The sequence below is a fragment of the Pleurodeles waltl genome, chromosome 4_2 (genome assembly GCF_031143425.1).
Source record: "Pleurodeles waltl isolate 20211129_DDA chromosome 4_2, aPleWal1.hap1.20221129, whole genome shotgun sequence".
Classification (NCBI taxonomy): domain Eukaryota; kingdom Metazoa; phylum Chordata; class Amphibia; order Caudata; family Salamandridae; genus Pleurodeles; species Pleurodeles waltl.
The window spans coordinates 837,877,044-837,897,488 of NC_090443.1; the positions used below are offsets into that span (position 1 = coordinate 837,877,044).

Consider the following 20,445-nt stretch of genomic DNA (forward strand, 5'->3'; position numbering starts at 1 on the left):
ATAATGGCCTGCAAGGATTTTTACAGAATGTTTTTTTGATTCTGGTGGTGTACCTAGAAGATACAGGAGCAGCACCAAGCATTTTTTTAATAGTGTGGGGGCTGCAACCTGTGCATCAGTCCGCCAGCATCATAAAAAAAAAAAAAGAAAAAAAAAAAGGAAGTCTCCTGGGTCATTAAATCCCCAGGAGAGTTTACCATATTTTTAAAGCACTCCTAGCTGGAGTGCAGGTCCATCTTGTGGTTGTTTTTATGGCTACATTTTGTGGGCCGAAAAATGCTAAAAGACAGACTCAAAGACATGTTGATTCTTTTTAATAAACCTTTATTAAATTATATATAAGAACACTTTTATTAAACACAGCATTGTGTGCATAAATGTGTGAATAAATGAAACATACATTTGAATAAATGAAACATACATTTTATTATAATTATTGGTGATTTTTTTTACAAGGACAGTAGGTCTGCTGTATATATGTTGAGATGACCTCTTGATGAAGCAAATAGACCCACTTTTTAGGGTCGAGCATAACTCGCTCCATCCCTGGTGTAATCTCTCTGAGGGCTTTTAAACACACCCATGTCAAGCCCATCCGTTTGGTTGGTTCATGGACTTGCCTTTTGAAATTAGCTTGATTTCATTAGTGGAACTCATGTGAGAGAGCGTAGCTTATATATATAATCTATATTAACATAAATGTTTATGAATTAATGTGTGATAATGCCGCATAGAAACTGTAATAGTAATTTTGCTTAAACGCGCACCTGAAATGTGACCACGGGGAGTGGCCACCAATGTATACGTAGACTAATATTGATAACTAAAATGTTTTATGTCTTATTATATTGAATAAGTTTATACTAATTATTAATGATTGTATTATTGAATTTGTGCTGAAATCCTTATAGGCCTTAAGTTAGCATGAGCCGAAGCTTAGCTGCTTGGCTCTCATATTAAATAATGTATTTTTCCTATCTTGCAGTGTGCTGACTCACAAAAGGACACAACCTCTTGTTTTTCTTCAAACTAGAAGACGAATGTAATCATGCTAGATCCGTTCCCATGCATTTTTCATTGCTTGTAGGGTGATATTAAAACAAAATGAAACAGTGAAGATTAATGTAATGTACAAGGTCATTCAAACCGGTGAAGACAATGGAGCTATTGACCAAAAGATGTGCAAAGAATTACAAAAAGATGAAATCATACCGGACGTGCCACTTCTTAAGACATCGAATAGGAGAACCAATGAGAGACTTGTAAAATAATATGGGGTGAAAGATAGGTGACCTAATGTGTTTTCTGATAGGTTAAAGATAGTAGGGTATAACAATCGTCCAACAGAATTTTGGGGGAATGTACAACGTGAAAGGGATAAAAACCCATGACACGGGGAGCCATTTAGGTTGGGTTAGGGAATGCTACTGATTTTATCCAGAAACTTTGTCACTCTGTTTGGTGACGTATTGGTTCACTTAGAACCATCCCTTTCCTTAGATTGTCCATATTACACTTTACCTCCTTATGAGGGAAGTGCCCTTTTACCCCGGAGCTGAGTTCTGACAGATGGCGATTTGACTGATGTCCTGAAGATGAAGACTGAACCTGTGTGCTGACCTAATCTTTGGAGGGTAATTATGACAATGCATATGTGATTTGTCTGTTTGCTTTTCCTTTCTAGATACCAACTGCTTACTTTTGACAGAGACCATAGTTAGATGTTTTCCAAATTGGTGTTCTAAATCGTTTTGCATGAAGCCCAATATGCTAATGCTAATTAGTGGTTAGGACAGGTGTTCACTAAACTGACGCAAATACACAAACAACCGAATCTATGCTTTGTTGAACTGACGCGTTATTGACACTCTGCTAAATTGATCTATGTTCATGCAGTGTTATGTTCTGATGTTTGTGATTCTCGCCTTAATGAAATCTTACCAAAGTTGCCATATTGTGACTATGCTAATATGTTTCTTGGTTTTGAGATCAACCCACCTGCTTTTAGATTTGTAAGCAATAGGGAATAAAACTCATAAAATTCGACTAAACTGGTGTGGTTATTCATGACTGAAAGGTCATGGTAGTGTTTTGAATTGATTAATGACTTTGACTTTTGACGTATTGATGACATCATAGACGTATTGATTGACATATTGATTAGCTATCTCGTCCTAAAGTGTCTCTCAACTGGGTCAAAAGATTCATTGGCCTAAAACGAGTCCTGATGTGTGATAAATTATCATAAAGGGACGCATTATCACATGCATACGCCATGCCTTTTCTGTTTAGCCCGCCTCGAGTACACCGGCCATCTACTAAAAACATACAAGGCTCCATGTTTTCCATATGGTTTCTGCACTATTTGTTCTCTTCATTTCGCAGGCAGCGCGATCTCGATGGGCAGAAGTCAAGCGCTTTGCATGACATCAACCCTGTTACATGGATAATTGTACTTTTGTGGTTACATGGATAATTGCACTTTTGCCAGTTACGTGGATAATTGCACTTCTGCCCATACGTTTCACTGTGAGCGGACTTCTGTTTCATTTTGTGTGCTTGCTTTGCGCTCATGGTAGCTTTGGGCTCGCTTATGTTAAACTGTTTTACTTTTCAGTTTATGTGGCAAGAAAAGTCTGGTTAGGAGTTTACAACGCTAATAGCTTTAACTCGAGTAAACGAAGGACCATTACATTGCAAATGCTTGTGAAATAGATTCTATCCAAGTCCCATTGTTTTATAAGGCCCTAGTCTGCTGAGTAAAAACGAAACAAATAAAGATGGTTACCTTTAGATGAGGATGGTGCCCGTCAGGAAAGCGCTGTGCTGTATTCAGTTCAGAGGTCCTTTTTCTTGCTGAGGAGGAAGTGGTTTAAAACATGCTCTTCAGGGAAGCGCGTTATAAACAGAAAATGTTTAAGCGTTATTCACACGCGAATGCAAGGAACATATCAGACCGAGGACCCAGCATGAAGGGTTGTATGTCACCACCTAAAATACAACGGAGTCCATATAACGCTACATAGAATCTACTACATTGAAATGAGCCCCTCTGATATTACCACTGCAGGGATTACCACTCCTGAGGTTACCACTACTGTTATTACTACCTCTGAGGTTACCACTACAGGGATTACCACTGCTGACATTACCATTACTGTGATTACTAACTCCAAGGTTAACACTGCTGATATTACCACTACTGTAATTACTACCTGAGATTACCCCTGCACGGATTACCTATACTGAGTTTTCCACTACTGGGATTACTACCTCTGAGATTACCACTACTGAGATTACCACTGCAGAGATTACCACTGCAGGGATTACCACTACTGTGATTACTACCTCTGAGATCACCAGTACAAAGATTACCTCTGATGAGATTACCACCTTTGAAATTACCATTGCAACGATTACCACTATTGTGATTAACACCTCCGACATTACCCCTGCAGGGACAACCACTGTTGAGATTACCTTTACTGTGATTGCTACCTCTGAGATTACCACAGTAGGGATTACCACTGCTGAATTACCACGACTGTGATTACTACCTCTGAGAGTACCACTGCAGGATTGCCACTGCTGAGATTACTACTGTGATTACTACCTCTAACATTACCCTGCAGGGGTTAGCACTGCTGACGTTACCACTACTGTGATTACTAACTCTGAGATTATCAGTGCAGGTATTATCTCTGCTGAGATTACCACAGTTGAAATTATCACTGTAGGGATTCCCATTGCTGAGATTACCCCTACTGGGATTACTACTTCAGGGATTACCACTGCTGAGATTACCGCTGATTCCTACCACTGAGATTGCCACTAATGATATTACCACTACTGTGATTACTAACTCTGAGATTACCACTACTGTACTACCTCTGAGATTACCACTGCTGAGGTTACCACTACTGTGATTACTACCTCTGAGATTACCAGTGCAGGTATTACCTCTGCTGAGATTACCACAGTTGAAATTATTACTGCAGGGATTACCATTGCTGAGATTATCACTACTGGGATTACGACCTCTGAGATTACCACTGCAGGGATTAACATTGCTGAGATTACCACTGCTGTGATTACTATCCTGAGATTACCACTACTGATATTACCACTACTGTGATTACTACCTCTGAGATTACCACTCCAGGGATTACCACTACAGCGATTACCACTACTGTGTTTACTACCACTGAGATTACCACTGCAGGGATTACCAATTTTGAGATTACCATTTCTGAGATCACCACTACATTGAGTAAAATAGATTTAAGAGTAAGTGTACTGACCCTATGCTAACCTACACCTTAATATGAAACCTTACTTTATAACTATTGGTTTGTTCGTGGGCTTGCCTTTTAAAATTAGTTTGATTTAATTAGTGAAAGGCAGGTATACGTAATGCCTTTTCTTGCATTTAGCCTGCCTCAAGCGCACCGGCCAACTACTGAAAACATATGAGGCTCCATGTTTTCTGTATGGTTTCTGGACTACTTTTTCTCTTAAATTTCGTAGGCAGCGCAATCTCGCTGGGCAGTAGTCGACCAATTTGTATGACATGGAGCCTGTTACATGGATATTTGCACTTTTGCTGGTTACATGGATAATTGCACTTTTGCCGATACGTTTCACCGAGAGCAAACTTCTGTTTGCTTTGTGCTCATGGCGGCCGTCGGCTCGCTTATGTGAAACTGTTTTTCTTTTCAGTTTATGCGGCAAGAAAAGTCCAGTTACAATGCTAATAGCTTTAACTCGAGTAAACACGAGACCCATTGCAAATGCTTGTTATATTTTGTTGTTATGACCCGTTGAAAAGTAAGTAGGTCTGCCTTACTTAAAAGAGAACCCTTTATACTGTAACATCACATAGTCAGCAGTACATACACACCGGGGATTGGGCATATGGTAATAAAATATTACTTTACGTCACAAAAAATCCTACAAATTCACTTAAAAAACAAAGTTTAAAGGAATGTTACAGTTAGGTAATCATATTTTATTTTGCACTTAACAAAACCTTAGAAATTCACTGAAAAAACAAAGGCTAATGCAACATTATAGTTAGGTAAAAATATCAGTTAAAAAATATACCGCTTTAAACTAACAAAACTACTAAAATTCACCAGCTACAGTTATCACAAGTTACTATAACTCGTGCCCTAAATTAACTAACCTAATTTTGCCAGGCACTGCTAATTACTTTACATATTTCATCACTCATGACATCTTCTATGACATGACTGATAATATCACTGCAGGATGAGAAATGACATCATTGATGACAACACTGTGCATGGTTGGGGTGTGAGTTATAGTTACTTTAGGGGACAAGTTATACTTACTTGAGATAAATATAACTAGTGAATTTCAGTTGTTTGGTCTTTCAAAGCAATATGTTTTAACTGACATTTTCACCAAAATATAACACCCTTTTAATTTTTGTCTATATATATATATATATATATATATATATATATATATATATATATATATATGAAATAAGGTAGGGAACCCTTGGTAGATCCCAAGTAAGTTTGAGGCAGAGAGCAGTTCCATTATATGGAGCACTTTAGTCTACCATCAACACTCAAACTGCTTACATCAAATGCCTGTTTTTCAAGCAGAGATTATTTTAAGCACAGGATTAGAGCAGTGCTAACCACGCCAAACTCAAAAAAAGTGTGAGAAGGTTTCATAAGCAGCACACAAAACATTGAAAAACAATACACTGGCCCTCATTAAGAGTGTGGCAGAGCAATATTAGAGGGGGATCCTATGAGATACATTATTACTGGGGGATCCTGTAAGATACTACCAGTAGTTGCTATTTTCAGACATGAAATTTTAGGGTCTGAGAACATCAGACACTGGCCCACTGCTAGTGGCCAGTGTAGAAATAGGGATCCTCAAATCCCCTTCTCTCATGTTCTTCAATGAGCCCTTCAGAGTAATAGGGCTCTGTCTCCAATTCAGGCTGTGTACGCCAGGTCGGAGCCGGAAGCGACGTCGGTCCACCTCCGTATCAGAGTCTGGAATCACAATGGGTTTGGCACAGCCAATGGGTGTCAACAGTGCCGTTCCCGGCACCACTGGAATGGTCCCCAGAAGAGGTGGCGAAGTCAGTTCCCGGGCCAATTTGGATCCAGCAACAGATCTTAAGGAGACCACTGCCGCCGGCGGAGCTGTAGCTGAAGACCCTTCCAGACCTGTGGGACCCGAATGTGCTCCAGAGAGATTCGAACTCCCAAAAATGAGGATCATGGCATCGTAAAACCTTTGGGGTTGGGCAGGGGTCGGTTTAGCTCCAGAAAATTCAGGGAAGCACTGAGCAAAGCCAGTTTCCAATCAGGGCTGCACAGGGACCACCTGCAAGAGGGGTCGAGATTTGTGGCATTGTTCCCTTGTGTTGTCTGAAAAATGGGAGTGAAGGGGAGACGTCAAAGAGCACTTAGACTTCTTGGACATCTTCTTGTGGGACTTGCCAAATGAAGTCTTGGAGTGGAACGAGAACGGACGCAAGCAACTCCGGAAGCGGTCATGAGACCTCTCACGCGAACAGGATCTCAAGCGGTATGGAGTCACATGTCATGCATCAAAAGTTTCATGGACGGTCTGAGGTTACCTTTGGGTTTTTTCCTGCACTCCACAAATGATGCGGAGTTGAAGTCTTTTTTAAGACACCACAGGCAGACCAAGTGGAGGTCTGTCAAAACATCTGTTGATGACAGGCCCCACAAGGTTTTAACCGGGGGATTTCTTCGGGGACAATGTTATGCTATTGTGTTTGACCAATGACTTTGTGTTTCACCCCTGCGCATATTAGTTGTTCAATGTTCATCAGGAGCACATTACATTTTGTAATTCAGTTTAGCTGCCTATTGGCTTTAACATGGCATTAGACATTACATTCTGTATTCAGTTTAGCTGCCTATTGGCTTTAACGTGGCCTTAGTCATTACATTCTGTATTCAGTTTAGCTGCCTATTGGCTTTAACATGGCATTAGACATTACATTTGGTATTTAGGATAGCTGCTTATTGGCTTTAACGTGGAGTTAGACACTGCAGTTGAGACATTGCAGATGAGCTGTGTTTTTCCACATGGTAGACCAAACTGTGTTTTTCAAATTGAATTCACACGAACCCTAATGTGATAAGAGAGTGTATATTTGGTCTTTTCCTTTCTGCTCAGCCTTGGGAAGAGGAGAGGCTTAGGAGATCTGGCCAGTCTCCAATGGCTTGTTTTATTTCCCAGGTCTGAGAAGAAGGGGCCAGGCTCTTTTAACGGTGTCCCTGTGCAGCAGCAAGGGGAGATTCTCCAGGACTTCAGTCAGGAGTGGACGTCAGCTGCCTGGCCTCCCGTTTGGGTGGAAAATCTCCTTCTCGCAGTTGAACAGGAGTCATCAACTTGCAGGCATGAGAAGGATGACGAGCAGTGATAGGCCCTACGGTGATGAAATTTTGACTTTTATTCTTTGCTTTGAAGTTATACTATAATATAATCACATGTATTTGCTGTGTACATTGCAATTGAGAAGTACTTTGATATATTTTGCTTTCATTGCTGCAACTACTTTTAAACATGTGCTTCCGACCTACTAATCTCGTCTTTCAGGAACCTCCTGGTGAAGTAATAATAATAAATGTCTTCTTTAAACTAAGAAGTGCATTCCAGAGACGTTTTGTCAGCTCGGTCATAAGATAGGAGAAGGAAAGCAAAACATTTTGGCGTTAGTCAACAGTCTGGGAGTCGAATTGGAGCTTGGAAGTGCACTATTTAAAAGTGTAATTGTTTTTGTTGTTTAGAGGATTAAAGAAGCACGGCAGACCATGTTTGAAAATGCATGTGAAGTTAAACTGCCTTATGGTGCTGTGAGAAACATGTTTTCTTGTTTAGCAGGACTTTGTGAGTCTTGGGATGAGTGTTTGGATAAAGCAAAAGTGTTTTCATATGTAGAAAATGTGCTTTTTGAAAGAAATGATGTCCCTTTTGTTCTTGACAGAAGGGTTTGGATACTTTTGTCTGCTTACAGAAAAATGCATGAGAGATGAAAGCAGTTAGAACATGAAAATAAGAATTTGCGTGAGCAAATTAGCCAGAACAAATTATTGCAAGATAATGCTGAAATCTATCAAACTATTTTAGGAGAATCTGGCTTTTCCCATTCCAGTAATGAGGAGGTTAAAAAAGGTGGGGGCCAGTGTGAGCCTCTTGAGAAGGGCGTAGATCACAGTGTGCAGAGAAGCCCACGGTTGTTGGCAGTTGAAGTGCATTCCTTAAAAGATTACACTGAGCACAAAGTTGAGAATGTTATATTCAGACCGCTTTTGCAAAGTACGATGTTTAAAATTAATTCAGACAAGGCAGCAGTACTGTCGCAAAATGTGCAGTTTCTGGGAATTCAGTGGAATCCAGAAAATAGACAAATGTTGTCACAGGTAAAACAAAATATTTTAGAGTTTCTTACTATTTGCACTAAGCAAGAGACACCGAGTTTCACAAGCTTGTTTGATTTTTGGAAACAGTATAGCCCTCATCTGAGTCAACAGACTTTAGATTTATGCACAGTGCAAGAGGGAAACACTGATTTGCATGTAAACCAGGAACAATTTGCCACCTTGAGTATGTGGCACAGACAGGGGATGACAAGAGTGCCCCTGGAATTTTGGATTAGAAAACTATCTGACTTTGTGGAGCGCTGTACTCCTTTTGAAAAACAGCTTTTGACTTGTTATTGGGCTCTAGTGAATACTGAGCAAATGACATTAAATGATAATGTAATTCTGAAACCTGAAATATCAAGCATGCACTGGGTGATGAGTTCACCTAAATCTCACAGTACAGGACAGGCACAGGAGGCTAGTATCATACACTGGATCTGGGACATACAAAACAGGGCTCGAGTCACTGCAGCCCTACATGAACAGGTGTCACAAGCCCCTGTACAGGTGTCACAAGCCCCTGTACAGGATGAGGAGAGGGTGCAGTGGGTGTCACAGGTAAAAGAGTCACTAGTGAAATTGAGTGCACCACTTGAATTCTTGTCCCCTGAGGATAAAAAGCGTGTTTGTTTGACTAATGATTCATTGAAATGCATGAGTACTAAAAGACAATGGAAAGCAGTGTTATACATTCCAGTTACTGAAAAGTTGTCGTCTACCACAGGAGAAGGAAAAAGTAACCAATATGCAGAGTTGTATAATGTGTGTCAGACTTTAAATCAAGAGCTGCTTGGGACGTGTCATTTTTACACTGATTCTTGGTTCACTGCCAATGGATTAGCTGTTTGGTTTTCCACATGGCTTGCACATAACTGGTTCAATTCCCTTACAGATGTTAAAGAGAAAAATTCAGAGACAGAAGTGTCCACCCAGAATTCTGACTTAGTGGGGATGGCTAAGTGGGTGCACCACAAATGTGGACATCTGGGAGAAACAACCACTTTCAGGCGGGCAGAGATTAGAGAGATGCACATTCCCCTACATTTGATAAAGAAAATGATTTTGCAATGTCCTATTTGTCAGCACGCACAACAGAGATCTGTCCCACTAACAGTCAAAGATCAGTTGGGGAGAGGAAAGTTACCAGGACAGATATGGCAAATTGATCAGGTTTTAGGGGGAGTGATTGCTGCAGATTACCAAGGAGAAATCAAAGTTATGCTGATAACTAGAAAATAATCTGATTTATTCATACAGATTGGAGACAGAATTGCCCAAATTGTCATAAGTGCAATGAATGGAGGTTTGGTAAAGAAGGAGTCTGCCCCAGCCCTTCTGACAGTGCAAGGAAGGGGAAGCTGTGGTGCAGCAGATTAAAAACCTCAGTGCTAAGGTGTGGGTTGAATCCCCAAATGACCCTCCAGAACCTGCAGAAATCATAACAAAGGGCCCCAATAACGTCCTGCTGATTATAAAATAAGGAAAGGAAGAAGAAGGGCACATTTCAGATGACAAATGTTATTTGCAAGAAAAGTCATACTTTTTTATTTTGCAGATCCTACCACGACTCACCACTGACCATGAGTGTTCTGTGTGGTCTCCCTTTGGGTGTGTGCGTGTGGGGTCGGGGGAGGGACCGCCCCCCAATCTGAACCAGATTGATTAAAGTACAAACCCCATGGATCCATTTTGCGCAACTGGCGCCTTCAGTTCAAGTTCTACATGGGATCAATATAAAGTTTGTCAACTTGTTTGATTACATTCTTCCACTGGAACTAAGCAACATCGCCAGTTAACTCTCTGTGTTTTTTCGTGTGGAACTCCTACTTTTGCTTACATTCCAGCAAACCTTTCAGGTGGACCGTGTACCTTTACATGAGTAGAACTCATGCTACATCAACTTGCTGTTTTAGAGACACTGTTCAATCAGTTATTATCCCAATCAGAGTATATAAGCTTCAGTCTTTTCATTGTAGATGTATCTGATTTCAAAGGTTATGAGATCAATATGTTAATCCACTTCCATTGCTTTACAGTGATTGCTTTTATCATTCGAATATAATGTTTTTTTTTTTTTTTTGTTTGTTTTTGTTTTTTGTTTTTGTTTGAAATAAGAGAAAGTCATTGGTCATAGGGTGGAGATGTTATGCTATTAATTGTGTTTGACCAATGACTTTTGTGTTTCACCACTGCGCATATTAGTTGTTCAATGTTTATCAGGAGCACATTACACTCTGTATTCAGTTTAGCTGCCTATTGGCTTTAACATGGCATTAGACGTTACATTTGGTATTTAGGTTAACTGCCTATTGGCTTTAATGTGGAGTTAGACATTGCAGTTGAGACATTGCAGATGAGCTGTGTTTTTCCACATGGTAGACCAAGCTGTGTTTTTCAAATTGAATTCACACGAACCCTAACGTGATAAGCGAGCGTATATTTGGTGTTTTCCTTTCTGCTCAGCCTTGGGAAGAGGAGAGGCTTAGGAGATCTGGCCAATCTCCAATGGCTTGTTTTATTTCCCAGGTCTGAGAGGAAGGGGCCAGGCTCTTTTAACGGTGTCCCTGGGCAGCAGCAAGGGGAGATTCTCCAGGACTTCAGTCAGGAGCGGACGTCAGCTGCCTGGCCTCCCGTTTGGGTGGAAAATCTCCTTCTCCCAGTTGAACAGGAGTCATCAACTTGCAGGCATGAGAAGGATGACGAGCAGTGATAGGCCCTACGGTGATGAAATTTTGTCTTTTATTCTTTGCTTTGAAGTTATGCTATCATATAATCATATGTATTTGCTGTGTACATTGTAATTGAGAAGTACTTTGACATATTTTGCTTTCATTGCTGCGACTATTTTTAAACGTGTGCTTCCAACCTACTAATCTCGTCTTTCAGGAACCTCGTGGTAAAGTAATAATAATAATTGTCTTCTTTAAACTAAGAAGTGCATTCCAGAGAAGTTTTGTCAGCTCGGTCATAAGATAAGAGAAGGAAAGCAAAACAGACACTGAGGCAAAAAGTAGCAAAAAAGGCACACTAGTCATCGACAAAAAGTTCTACTTCAGTCAAAAAATGACTGAGGGGAGCTCAATCCAGATCCACGCTGATGGCGCGGCAAAGAAGGAACTAAGGTAAGCGCACTGGAGTGGCGCGTTAATAGGCACCATGCACGTCACTTCTGCAGTGGATGACACTGCTGATGCCACGTGAAGCCGAACAACGCCACCGAAAATTGCTCCAAAAGAAATTCTAGATCCAGTCTGGGGAATAGTGTAAAATAAGGAAGAATCAGCAACTCGAAGTCTTTATCAGATATAGACTTTATATTCAATTAGCTGGACCTTTGGTGGAATGAGTTTGTTTGTGTTTCTGTTTTTTATTTCCTTTCGGTGGTGATGCCTGACTATATGTATTTTTATAAGTTTGTCAAAACCTTTCGATGAACATGTACTGAAATCTAACAAGAGAGTTCAAACTGTAAAAGAGAGAATACAATTCATCTAACTGAACGGAAAGTAGAGTCAGAGATACGGAAAACCAATACACTGCACCACTAATCAGTGTTCATCTTCTCTCTATGCGGAAGCTCATTTGGTCTATTTCAGTTTATTAATATGTTATTAAATTCTGACCCGCCTCTTCTCGGGTGATTTAGCATTTCTATGATTAACATCCATTCGGACTTGAGTTGGAACGGACTGAGGGGATTCAAGGGTCCCGGCTACTTCTGCGACACTCGCTGACAAAAGAATGTACTGGATCCTTGACTTAATACGCCACCTAAGGATGCATATCATCGAGGCAGCATTGATAAAGAATTTATTTTATTTCTAGACTTGTAAAAGGTCCTAACCAATCTACAGAGACATGTTGAGCCTTTGTGTACAGAGAACCAGACGATGACAATTGAGCTGGCTAGCATGTCCCAAAGAATAGGGCTTTACAGGCACTCAGCTCTATGAATCACAACAAACTACTCCAAGGGGCCTTTCTACACGTAGGGATTCAGCCACCATTGGGGCAGTAGAAAAACTAATATTTGTTCTGTCCCTTCCCAGTCCTCATCCAGCGCCATAATGTTCACACACAAGAGGGGAAAAGATTTCTGGAAAACATGAAGATGACTGGATGAAATGTCTCTTTTCTCCCGAAGCCCAAATTGGAAACTGTAAAAAAATAAAGCTGTCTACATTGCAAAAATACACATTTAAGTGAAAGTTCCTTACATGTAGAACTGTTATATTTATCTCGAAACTGCGCTATAAAATGTCCATTACAAAATGACGTCGCCCCAGCCATTGTTATTTATCTCTTTCACAAATAAAAATAAAAGACACTGCATACAGTACCTTGTTTTTTTCCACAGTTAACTGCACAGCCTAAAATAAGCTGCAGCAATCGGCCGAGTTCCGTAGGATCACAATTTTCCGCAATCCGATTTAAATCCGGAAGAAGAAATTCTGAAATTTGCTGACCCAAAAACTGAAATTTTAAAAAAAGACAACATTAAAATACATAATAATGTCCTACACGTTTTATCAACAAGTAAACAATTTCACTAAATAAATATGTGCATTAATAACATAAAGCAATTGTATTATATAAGGAGTAGAAAAAAGTGCTTTCTACACTGAGTAGCTGAAGGCGTTCCTACATTCCCCTTAAATCACTAGCAGAGTTCTGTGTAGCATTAAGCGCCATCCAATCACACATCCTTGACATGCCCAGTGCTCACACATGGAATGTGCCATCTAGTGCGGAGCCATCAACACGAGCTATCACCAGGCAGCCAACAGTAAGCTGTTAGGTGATTTTTCTTTTACTGGAAGCCCCATACTGTCGTTCACAATGACTTAAATGAGTGCAGGGGTTGCCATGGTGAGCATGTTTCTATTTCTACCTGGACCACTGCAGAACCCTTAGACATGGGCCATCACTGGCATGGCCTTGCAGACAGATTTTTTTTTATTGAGTTTGCCAAGGAACACAGCGTGCAAGACACTGAATCATGATAACAGACATACAAACACCCGACCACCCGCCCATCTGTATGTCTAGGCAAAGAAACAAAATGTGGCGTATTACTCTTATATTAAAGCCACAACAGCCCCAACAGACAAACACTCCCAATACCTCCCATGGGATACAGTTCCTAGGGTTCCTCCTGTGCCGATAAGAGGTACGCCATTAAAGGGTCCCATATGACTTTGGACCTCAAGAGCTTCGGCAATTCATCCATATAAAGTTATTGATGGGATCTGCAATAGGACATGTCCGATAGCCAGTTCTTATTGGTGGGTTTAATCCTACTACCCTAGTGAACAGCCACCCTTCTCTTCGCCAACACTAAGGCCACTGACACAAACCTCCGATTAGTGGGCTGAAGTCTTTTGAACAACCCCAAAAGGCAGATCGCCGGATCACAGGGCACTGGCTCCACCACGATGTCTGTTAATGCTGCAGTAACTTCAGTCCAATATTGCATGACGGAGGTTTATTGCTACGTCAAGTATTAAAAACCTGCCTTCCTCTCGCCACGGATTACAGTTTGCATCCTCTTGTACCCCAAATTTGTAAAGTTTGACAGAAGTGTAATATATTTGGTGCAAACATTTGAAGAGGATGACTCACAAGTTCCAATCGGAAGTGAGTGTGTGTAATTTCTGGAAGAAATATCCTGGCAAAAAAATGGGTATATTGACCAACAGATACAGAAATGTAGGTACTATGGCTATTTTTAGGACTGCTATCCTATCCGCCAATGAAAGCGGTAGCTTCTTCCATCCCGCCACTTTGAGGTGGCTCTGCCATAATTACACTGGACTACTTGTTCGAGGTCTCTATGTGTAAATACTCCTAAGTATTTAACAGGATCTGTGACCCACAGGAGCGGGAAATCAAGCAAGCACTGGTAAGTATCACGTATGAACGCAAATATAACAGATTTCAACTAGTTAATACACATTCCAGAATAATATTCAAATTTAATGTATTCCCTAATCATGGAAGACAGGTGCACAGGAGGGTCCCGGACATAACCCATATTGTCCGCATAAAAAGGCATACTCAGAGGCCGCAATTGGAATTGCAAGGCAGACAAAGCGTGCTGTTGCCGGATAACACAGACCAGAGGTTCCAAAGTTATAGTAAACATTAATGGCGACGGAGGGCAGCCCTTCCACTTGCCTCTCTCTGCCTGTGGGAGGGCAGAGTAGAGAAAGGGAAGGCAAGCAGCAGTACCATATAAGGCCCCCATAAAGTTGACAGCACAACTGGTGCAAATTGAGTACCAGGGGGTCCCTGAGACTTTATGGTAGCCTCTCCAGGGAAGAACATAAACACAAGGCTACTCAAAGATTAAACATATGTAGATGAATATATTATTTTCTTAAAGTTTCAATAAATGTCTCTCAAGTCTAATTATGTAATTCCTTATTTATAAACACTAGTCTTCTTTATTATTCTTCAAATCTGTATGATTACATTCTAAATTTGATACATTTCACCAGTTTCAACAAACCCAAATACATCACAAATATATACAGACAAATAGGTGCCGGCGGTCGCCCCCACCCCCTTCTAAAGAAAAAATATACAGTCATATAAAATCATATAAAAAAAAAAAATCATTCATACCCAAACATACCAAGACTGATGCATATTACCATGAAATCCAATATTAGAAAATATATCAAAGTCCATCGCCTAATACATAACAGCTCTATATGTTCCTTTGATAATTTCAATCAGGTTAGTACCTTTTATAAAAGTGGTCAAATGACTCTTATAGTTCAAAAGTCCATATTTTCAATTCATACACCAATATATATTCTGCCCGAAGAGCCAATGATAATGACTAGATGAGATTGAAATATGCCATGCCAGATGAGATTTATATACGCCATGCCAACGCGCGTTTCTTCAGGGCAACTACGATTTTCCAACTTATCGGGGGGACAGTAGCAATCGCCACTTATTATGTGTGAATCATATATTCTGAGAGTAAACAAACATTACTTAAAGACATATACATAAGGCTTGTGAGACCTGTGCCCAAAGAGCACATTTTTAATGAATCACAGAGGAGTGTAACCAGGGACAGTATCCAAAAAGTGTCCCCCACAATATGAGGTGCATGCATTAGTAGTATTCCAAAGTGGAGCAAACGTTCACAAAATACAGCCCAATAACTCAAAATATGTGAGACAGCATTGTCAGCTATCAAGGTGCTCATACGCTAGATAGCTAATCTATATTCATTGATCAGACAACTACTCTAGACCTCTTATATTGTTACACACCTCTAAAGGTACAATTAGTACTCCAACTTAGAATTTTATAGCTCAGTGGCATTGGGACTCACTAAGGCTGCTAGAAGCATATGTGGAGAGGATGATCTAGGAGATAATGATCACATGAAAATACATTAGTTCCTTCTAACCACTCATATTTAAATGTCATAAAGAGTGCCATTGAGGTCCATATATAAGTACCTAGTGTTAACTAGAGCCCCCAGAGTACTAGATCCTTGGTATGCATAGATCCTCCAGGTCTGGTTCATAGCAAGAAATGCCATTGAGTGTAGGTTATAACATACATAGATGATAATATTCTTCCAACCTAAAACACATAATGTGGGAGACCTAGTAAGTATTAACTTATGACATACAATTGTCTCCACAATCCAGGGCAAGCCGCATCTCACAAGATCTATAGGGGCTCGTCGACATGTAGTGTTTCAATATCCACATGTCAGCCAAGATCTTACCTCTTGAATCTCAATCTGTGGACTAACGCCATGGGTCAGCGCGAGGTATGACCCGGTCACCATCTGATCCTATTTAAATTGTAGAAATCTTTGCGTGTCTGCGCATTGGGGCGCGATGTACGATATAACGGAAGTCGATCGGTATAAATATGTATGTTAACAGTCGCCATCTTGGAAAGGAGGAGAAATGGTATCCTGAGATGAGACTTGGCCATAAATGGTTCCCATATAGGTGTATGAGTAACCTGACCAAATAATGAGAATTACCTCCCAAAAAAAATGTGTTAGGTACAGCGCACCTAGTTTGATCAGAATTCATCGCGGGAGATAAGAAAGATAATAATGATCACCATTTTGAGAGGGGGAGGGCAGCAAATCATAAATATTGGTATTGATTGTGGCCTGGTCACATAATATGATCATTACAAAGTGACCGGATATCAAACAAACATTTACCCATGGGTCAAACCAAAATATTACCCGGTCACCATCTAATCCTATTTAAATTATAGAAATCTCAGTGCGTCCACGTATTAGGATGCAGCATCCAACGTGGCAAGAGTAGATGAAGACCGATACTTATACTAATGGTCGCCACCATGGAAGAGGGAAAAAGATAGAATGCTGAGATGAATTTTGACCCTAAGCAATTCCCATGTATATAAATGAATGACATAAAATAAACGACTACCCAAATAATTTAGGAAAGCGATGTCCTATGCCAATGCCACACATTACCATATCTGGGTCATATCCATGTATTATAATACTGTTTTGGATAAGTAATTGAAGAAAACCGGTGTATCCCAGAAGGGAACACTCAAATTATTTGAGGGCTGACTCCAATTAAGTAGAGAAGTTCATACATACGATCATCTCCAAAGTGCCCTGGGTTAACTGTCAGTGTTTCACCAATTCTCCTCCTAAATTTGCAAAATCACATTCTCCCACGGTATATATTCATCAAGGCCATTCTCATAAGTATCTAGAGTGTCCATCCAGAAGGCCTCTCTCCTTTTCTTAACCCTGTTGATGTCAATTCTTTGGGTCATCTTAATTTTCTCCAAAACGGTCCATTTTAAATACTTTTCTTGGTGGTCCATGGATTCCCAATGTTGGACCAAGGGAGCCCCCTCCTTTTTATTTAGAATATTAGATTTATGTTCTGATATTCAAACTCTCGTTCCGCTACCAGTTTCTCCAACATATCCCTGTGTACATGGACAACAGATTAGATATGCACAGTTGGATGTTCTGCAGTTTGTCACAGCTGTAAGTTTGAATTCCTTGTTTCTCCACAGTAGAGTATCTGAAACTGGTGCACACAGCATGTATACTCGGTCCATACAGTGGCTTTCAAGCCAATTTCGTGCCACAAACGTTTTTCCCACTGGGACCCTCTGAAATATACTTTTTTCCAATTGCATATCAATGAAAAGTTATTTTTGAACTTCTGCTCTATTATCGGATGCCCATTCACGGTTTAAAGTATGGATGGTTCACAGAAAGCTGGGGGTTTTCGGGCGGCGGTGCATGCCTTTGTTTGGTGAAACATTTTAATGACAAAGAAACCCCATGAGACGTTCGCAGCTCTGTACTCGGGTGCAACTGGAGGCAAGCTGTTCACTATGGTCAGGTGGTGACTGCCCGAGTCAATCTTTAGTGAGCGTTCAAAATGCTCAGTGTGTCATAACAATCATCAGAAGAGCTTACTTTCCTACAGTTCTTCCCAGTATTAGAACGCTGCCCCAAACCTTTACTCTGCAAACAGTTAGGGATGGTTCCTAAGTATTCACACATGGAGGCCACATTACAATGGATCTGGTATCTGCGGGTGTAGCAGGGATTTGTATCCACTTATGAAAGGCAAGGCAGGCAGGCAGGGATTGCTTTTATTTTTGTAATTTCATTTGCACAGTTAAAGACTTTAAAGTGGCATAGTCACAGCGCTTACATGCACGGTGTCTTTGAAATGTCTGCAATACTTTCCATGATTTTCGTTAGACAAGCTATTTACTTTCATTCTCTTTAGATTGCAGTTACTTGTCACACAATATTCGTATGTATTATCCATGTCTCCCATATCTTTTTATATTTTTCGGGCATTCACTGCCTTTATAAATCAATATTTTGCCAACATGCATCAGTCTAGGGGCCTGATTTAAAGCTCGCCCGACCGGTTATTCCAATACGTTTTATGATGGAGTAGCCCGTCCGCCAAACTTTAACTCAGGCCCTAAGTTTGCACAATATGGCCCTCATTAGGACCCTGGCGGACGGTGGTATTATGTAGAAAAGTACTGCCAACAGGCTGGCGGTACTCTTCCCCAAAATATGACATTGGCGGTTTGGCTCAAGCCAAACCGCCAATTTATCACTCTGTCTGCCAGGACGGTAACAGCCGCTGGGCTGGATACTTCAGTCTCCAGCCAGGCGGCCGTCACTGTCCCACCCACGGGTTTATGACCCCCCTACCACCATGGTTTTCGTGGCTTCCTGACCCCCTCCCCTGAGTCCTCCCCCACAATCCCCCTCTCCTCCAGACCCCCCCACAACATACACGAACATTCACGCACCAACATACACATGCATACACACACTCATACCCACATTGACCCACACATGCATACATCCATTCACACACACATCCACACACACTTACATACATACATGCACACACGCATTCACACAACACAACACACATGCACTCACACCCATTCATGCACACACACATTCCACACGCCACACACTCGCATGCATGCACACAGAAACATACACCCACCCCACACACAACACACTCCACTCCCCTCTCCTGTCGGAGCACCCGACTTACCTGCTTGCAGGGTGTCCTCCAGCAGGAGACGGGACGGGGCGCTGCTGCCAGCAGCAGCGTCCACCAGCAGAACACCGCAAGGCCGTATCATGTGTCTGGCAGAAGAGCCCCGTCCCGTCTCCTGCTGGAGGACACCCTAGCCACAGACGGAATCCTGCCAGCCTTCTGCCGTAATTCCGGCTACGGTCATAATATGGCAGATGGTAGGTAGCCGCAGCAACGGTGTTTTGGCTGCCGTCGCCGCGGCGGTAGGCGACCAATACTGCCATAGACATGATGAGGGCCTATTCTCCAATGTCGGGGTTTCTCGGCTTCCCAAATTCCAGATGCTATCCCTATATGCTGCAATCATCAGTCCTGTGTTGCCGAGCCTTTGTGGATATTTTGGCGGTGTGTCGATGTACTCATGGCAGAGATGAGTGTTCCCGCTACGTGGCTGGCTGTCTGGAGCAACTTTCGCTGTGGCCTTTGAGATAGCAACTCCCCATCAGCTTTCCGAAAGTGGATTGTGCAGGTTTCTCTATTTGTCACCCAGTCAAGAGGGTTGACATTAGTAGATTGACTGAGTACTCAAGCAGCGAGGTGTTATGCCCACAACATCACCAGGTACAGAAGAACTCCTCGTGGAGCATCCTTCCTATATGCCATCTTCCCCAGACTGAAGGGAAAGTTACACGTTAAAAGAAGATTGCACACTAAAATGATCAGCATCTTATCAAAGTATTTCATGGCTAAAAAAATAGTATATGCAGGACCCACAGGACTTCCCAGTACAAGATTTTATACTGTTGGGTCCACTTGCCAATGTTCCCGATAAGATAGAAAATGCTAATTTGTCGTGAGTTTCGGTATACCTGGAGATATGGGGGGGAGCACCGGGGGCACTGAGGACACTGCTCATATTAGACATCCCAATTATACACAGTCAAACATAGCATTCTCTTGTCTTGATAATGAGTCAACAGCAGGAGAGCTCTAGTACAATAGCTGGAATGCCTATTTCAACAACCAGCACAAGGTGTTCCAATGGGGTTGCAGTGTGGTTAAATAATGAAAAGACAAATTATTCCCAAAGACTTTGTTCAGCAGAGGCAGCTTCAGAAGGAATACATGCTCAAATAGAACACTTTAGTGATGGCGGGAGCTTGAGATGCACACACAATCAAAGGATATTGTGCAGAGTATACACATAACAACTCCCATCTTGGAAGGCTTTTTCTCAGAAGAACTAGTAATGACGTAAAAAATGAATTCACAAAAAAGGAAGTGATAAGTATGTGAAACCTCCAACCGAAATGTTTAATAAGAAACATTATTCTAATCAAAATGAACAACATGCCCTGCTCCAATTCAAGCCTTATAAACAGACACAAGGTGAGAAGCATCCATTTCTGCTGAAG

General features: G+C 41.2%; 1 protein-coding gene across 1 annotated transcript in view; it reads right to left on the minus strand.

Annotated features, from left to right (window-relative positions):
• HOOK1 (hook microtubule tethering protein 1) overlaps positions 1 to 20,445 on the minus strand; it is a 921,358-nt gene that overhangs the window by 639,120 nt on the left and 261,793 nt on the right. Inside the window, exon 5 of the mRNA XM_069232567.1 lies at positions 12,794 to 12,926. Coding sequence (XP_069088668.1) covers positions 12,794 to 12,926 — 133 coding nt within the window. The remainder of the gene's footprint in view (positions 1 to 12,793; positions 12,927 to 20,445) is intronic.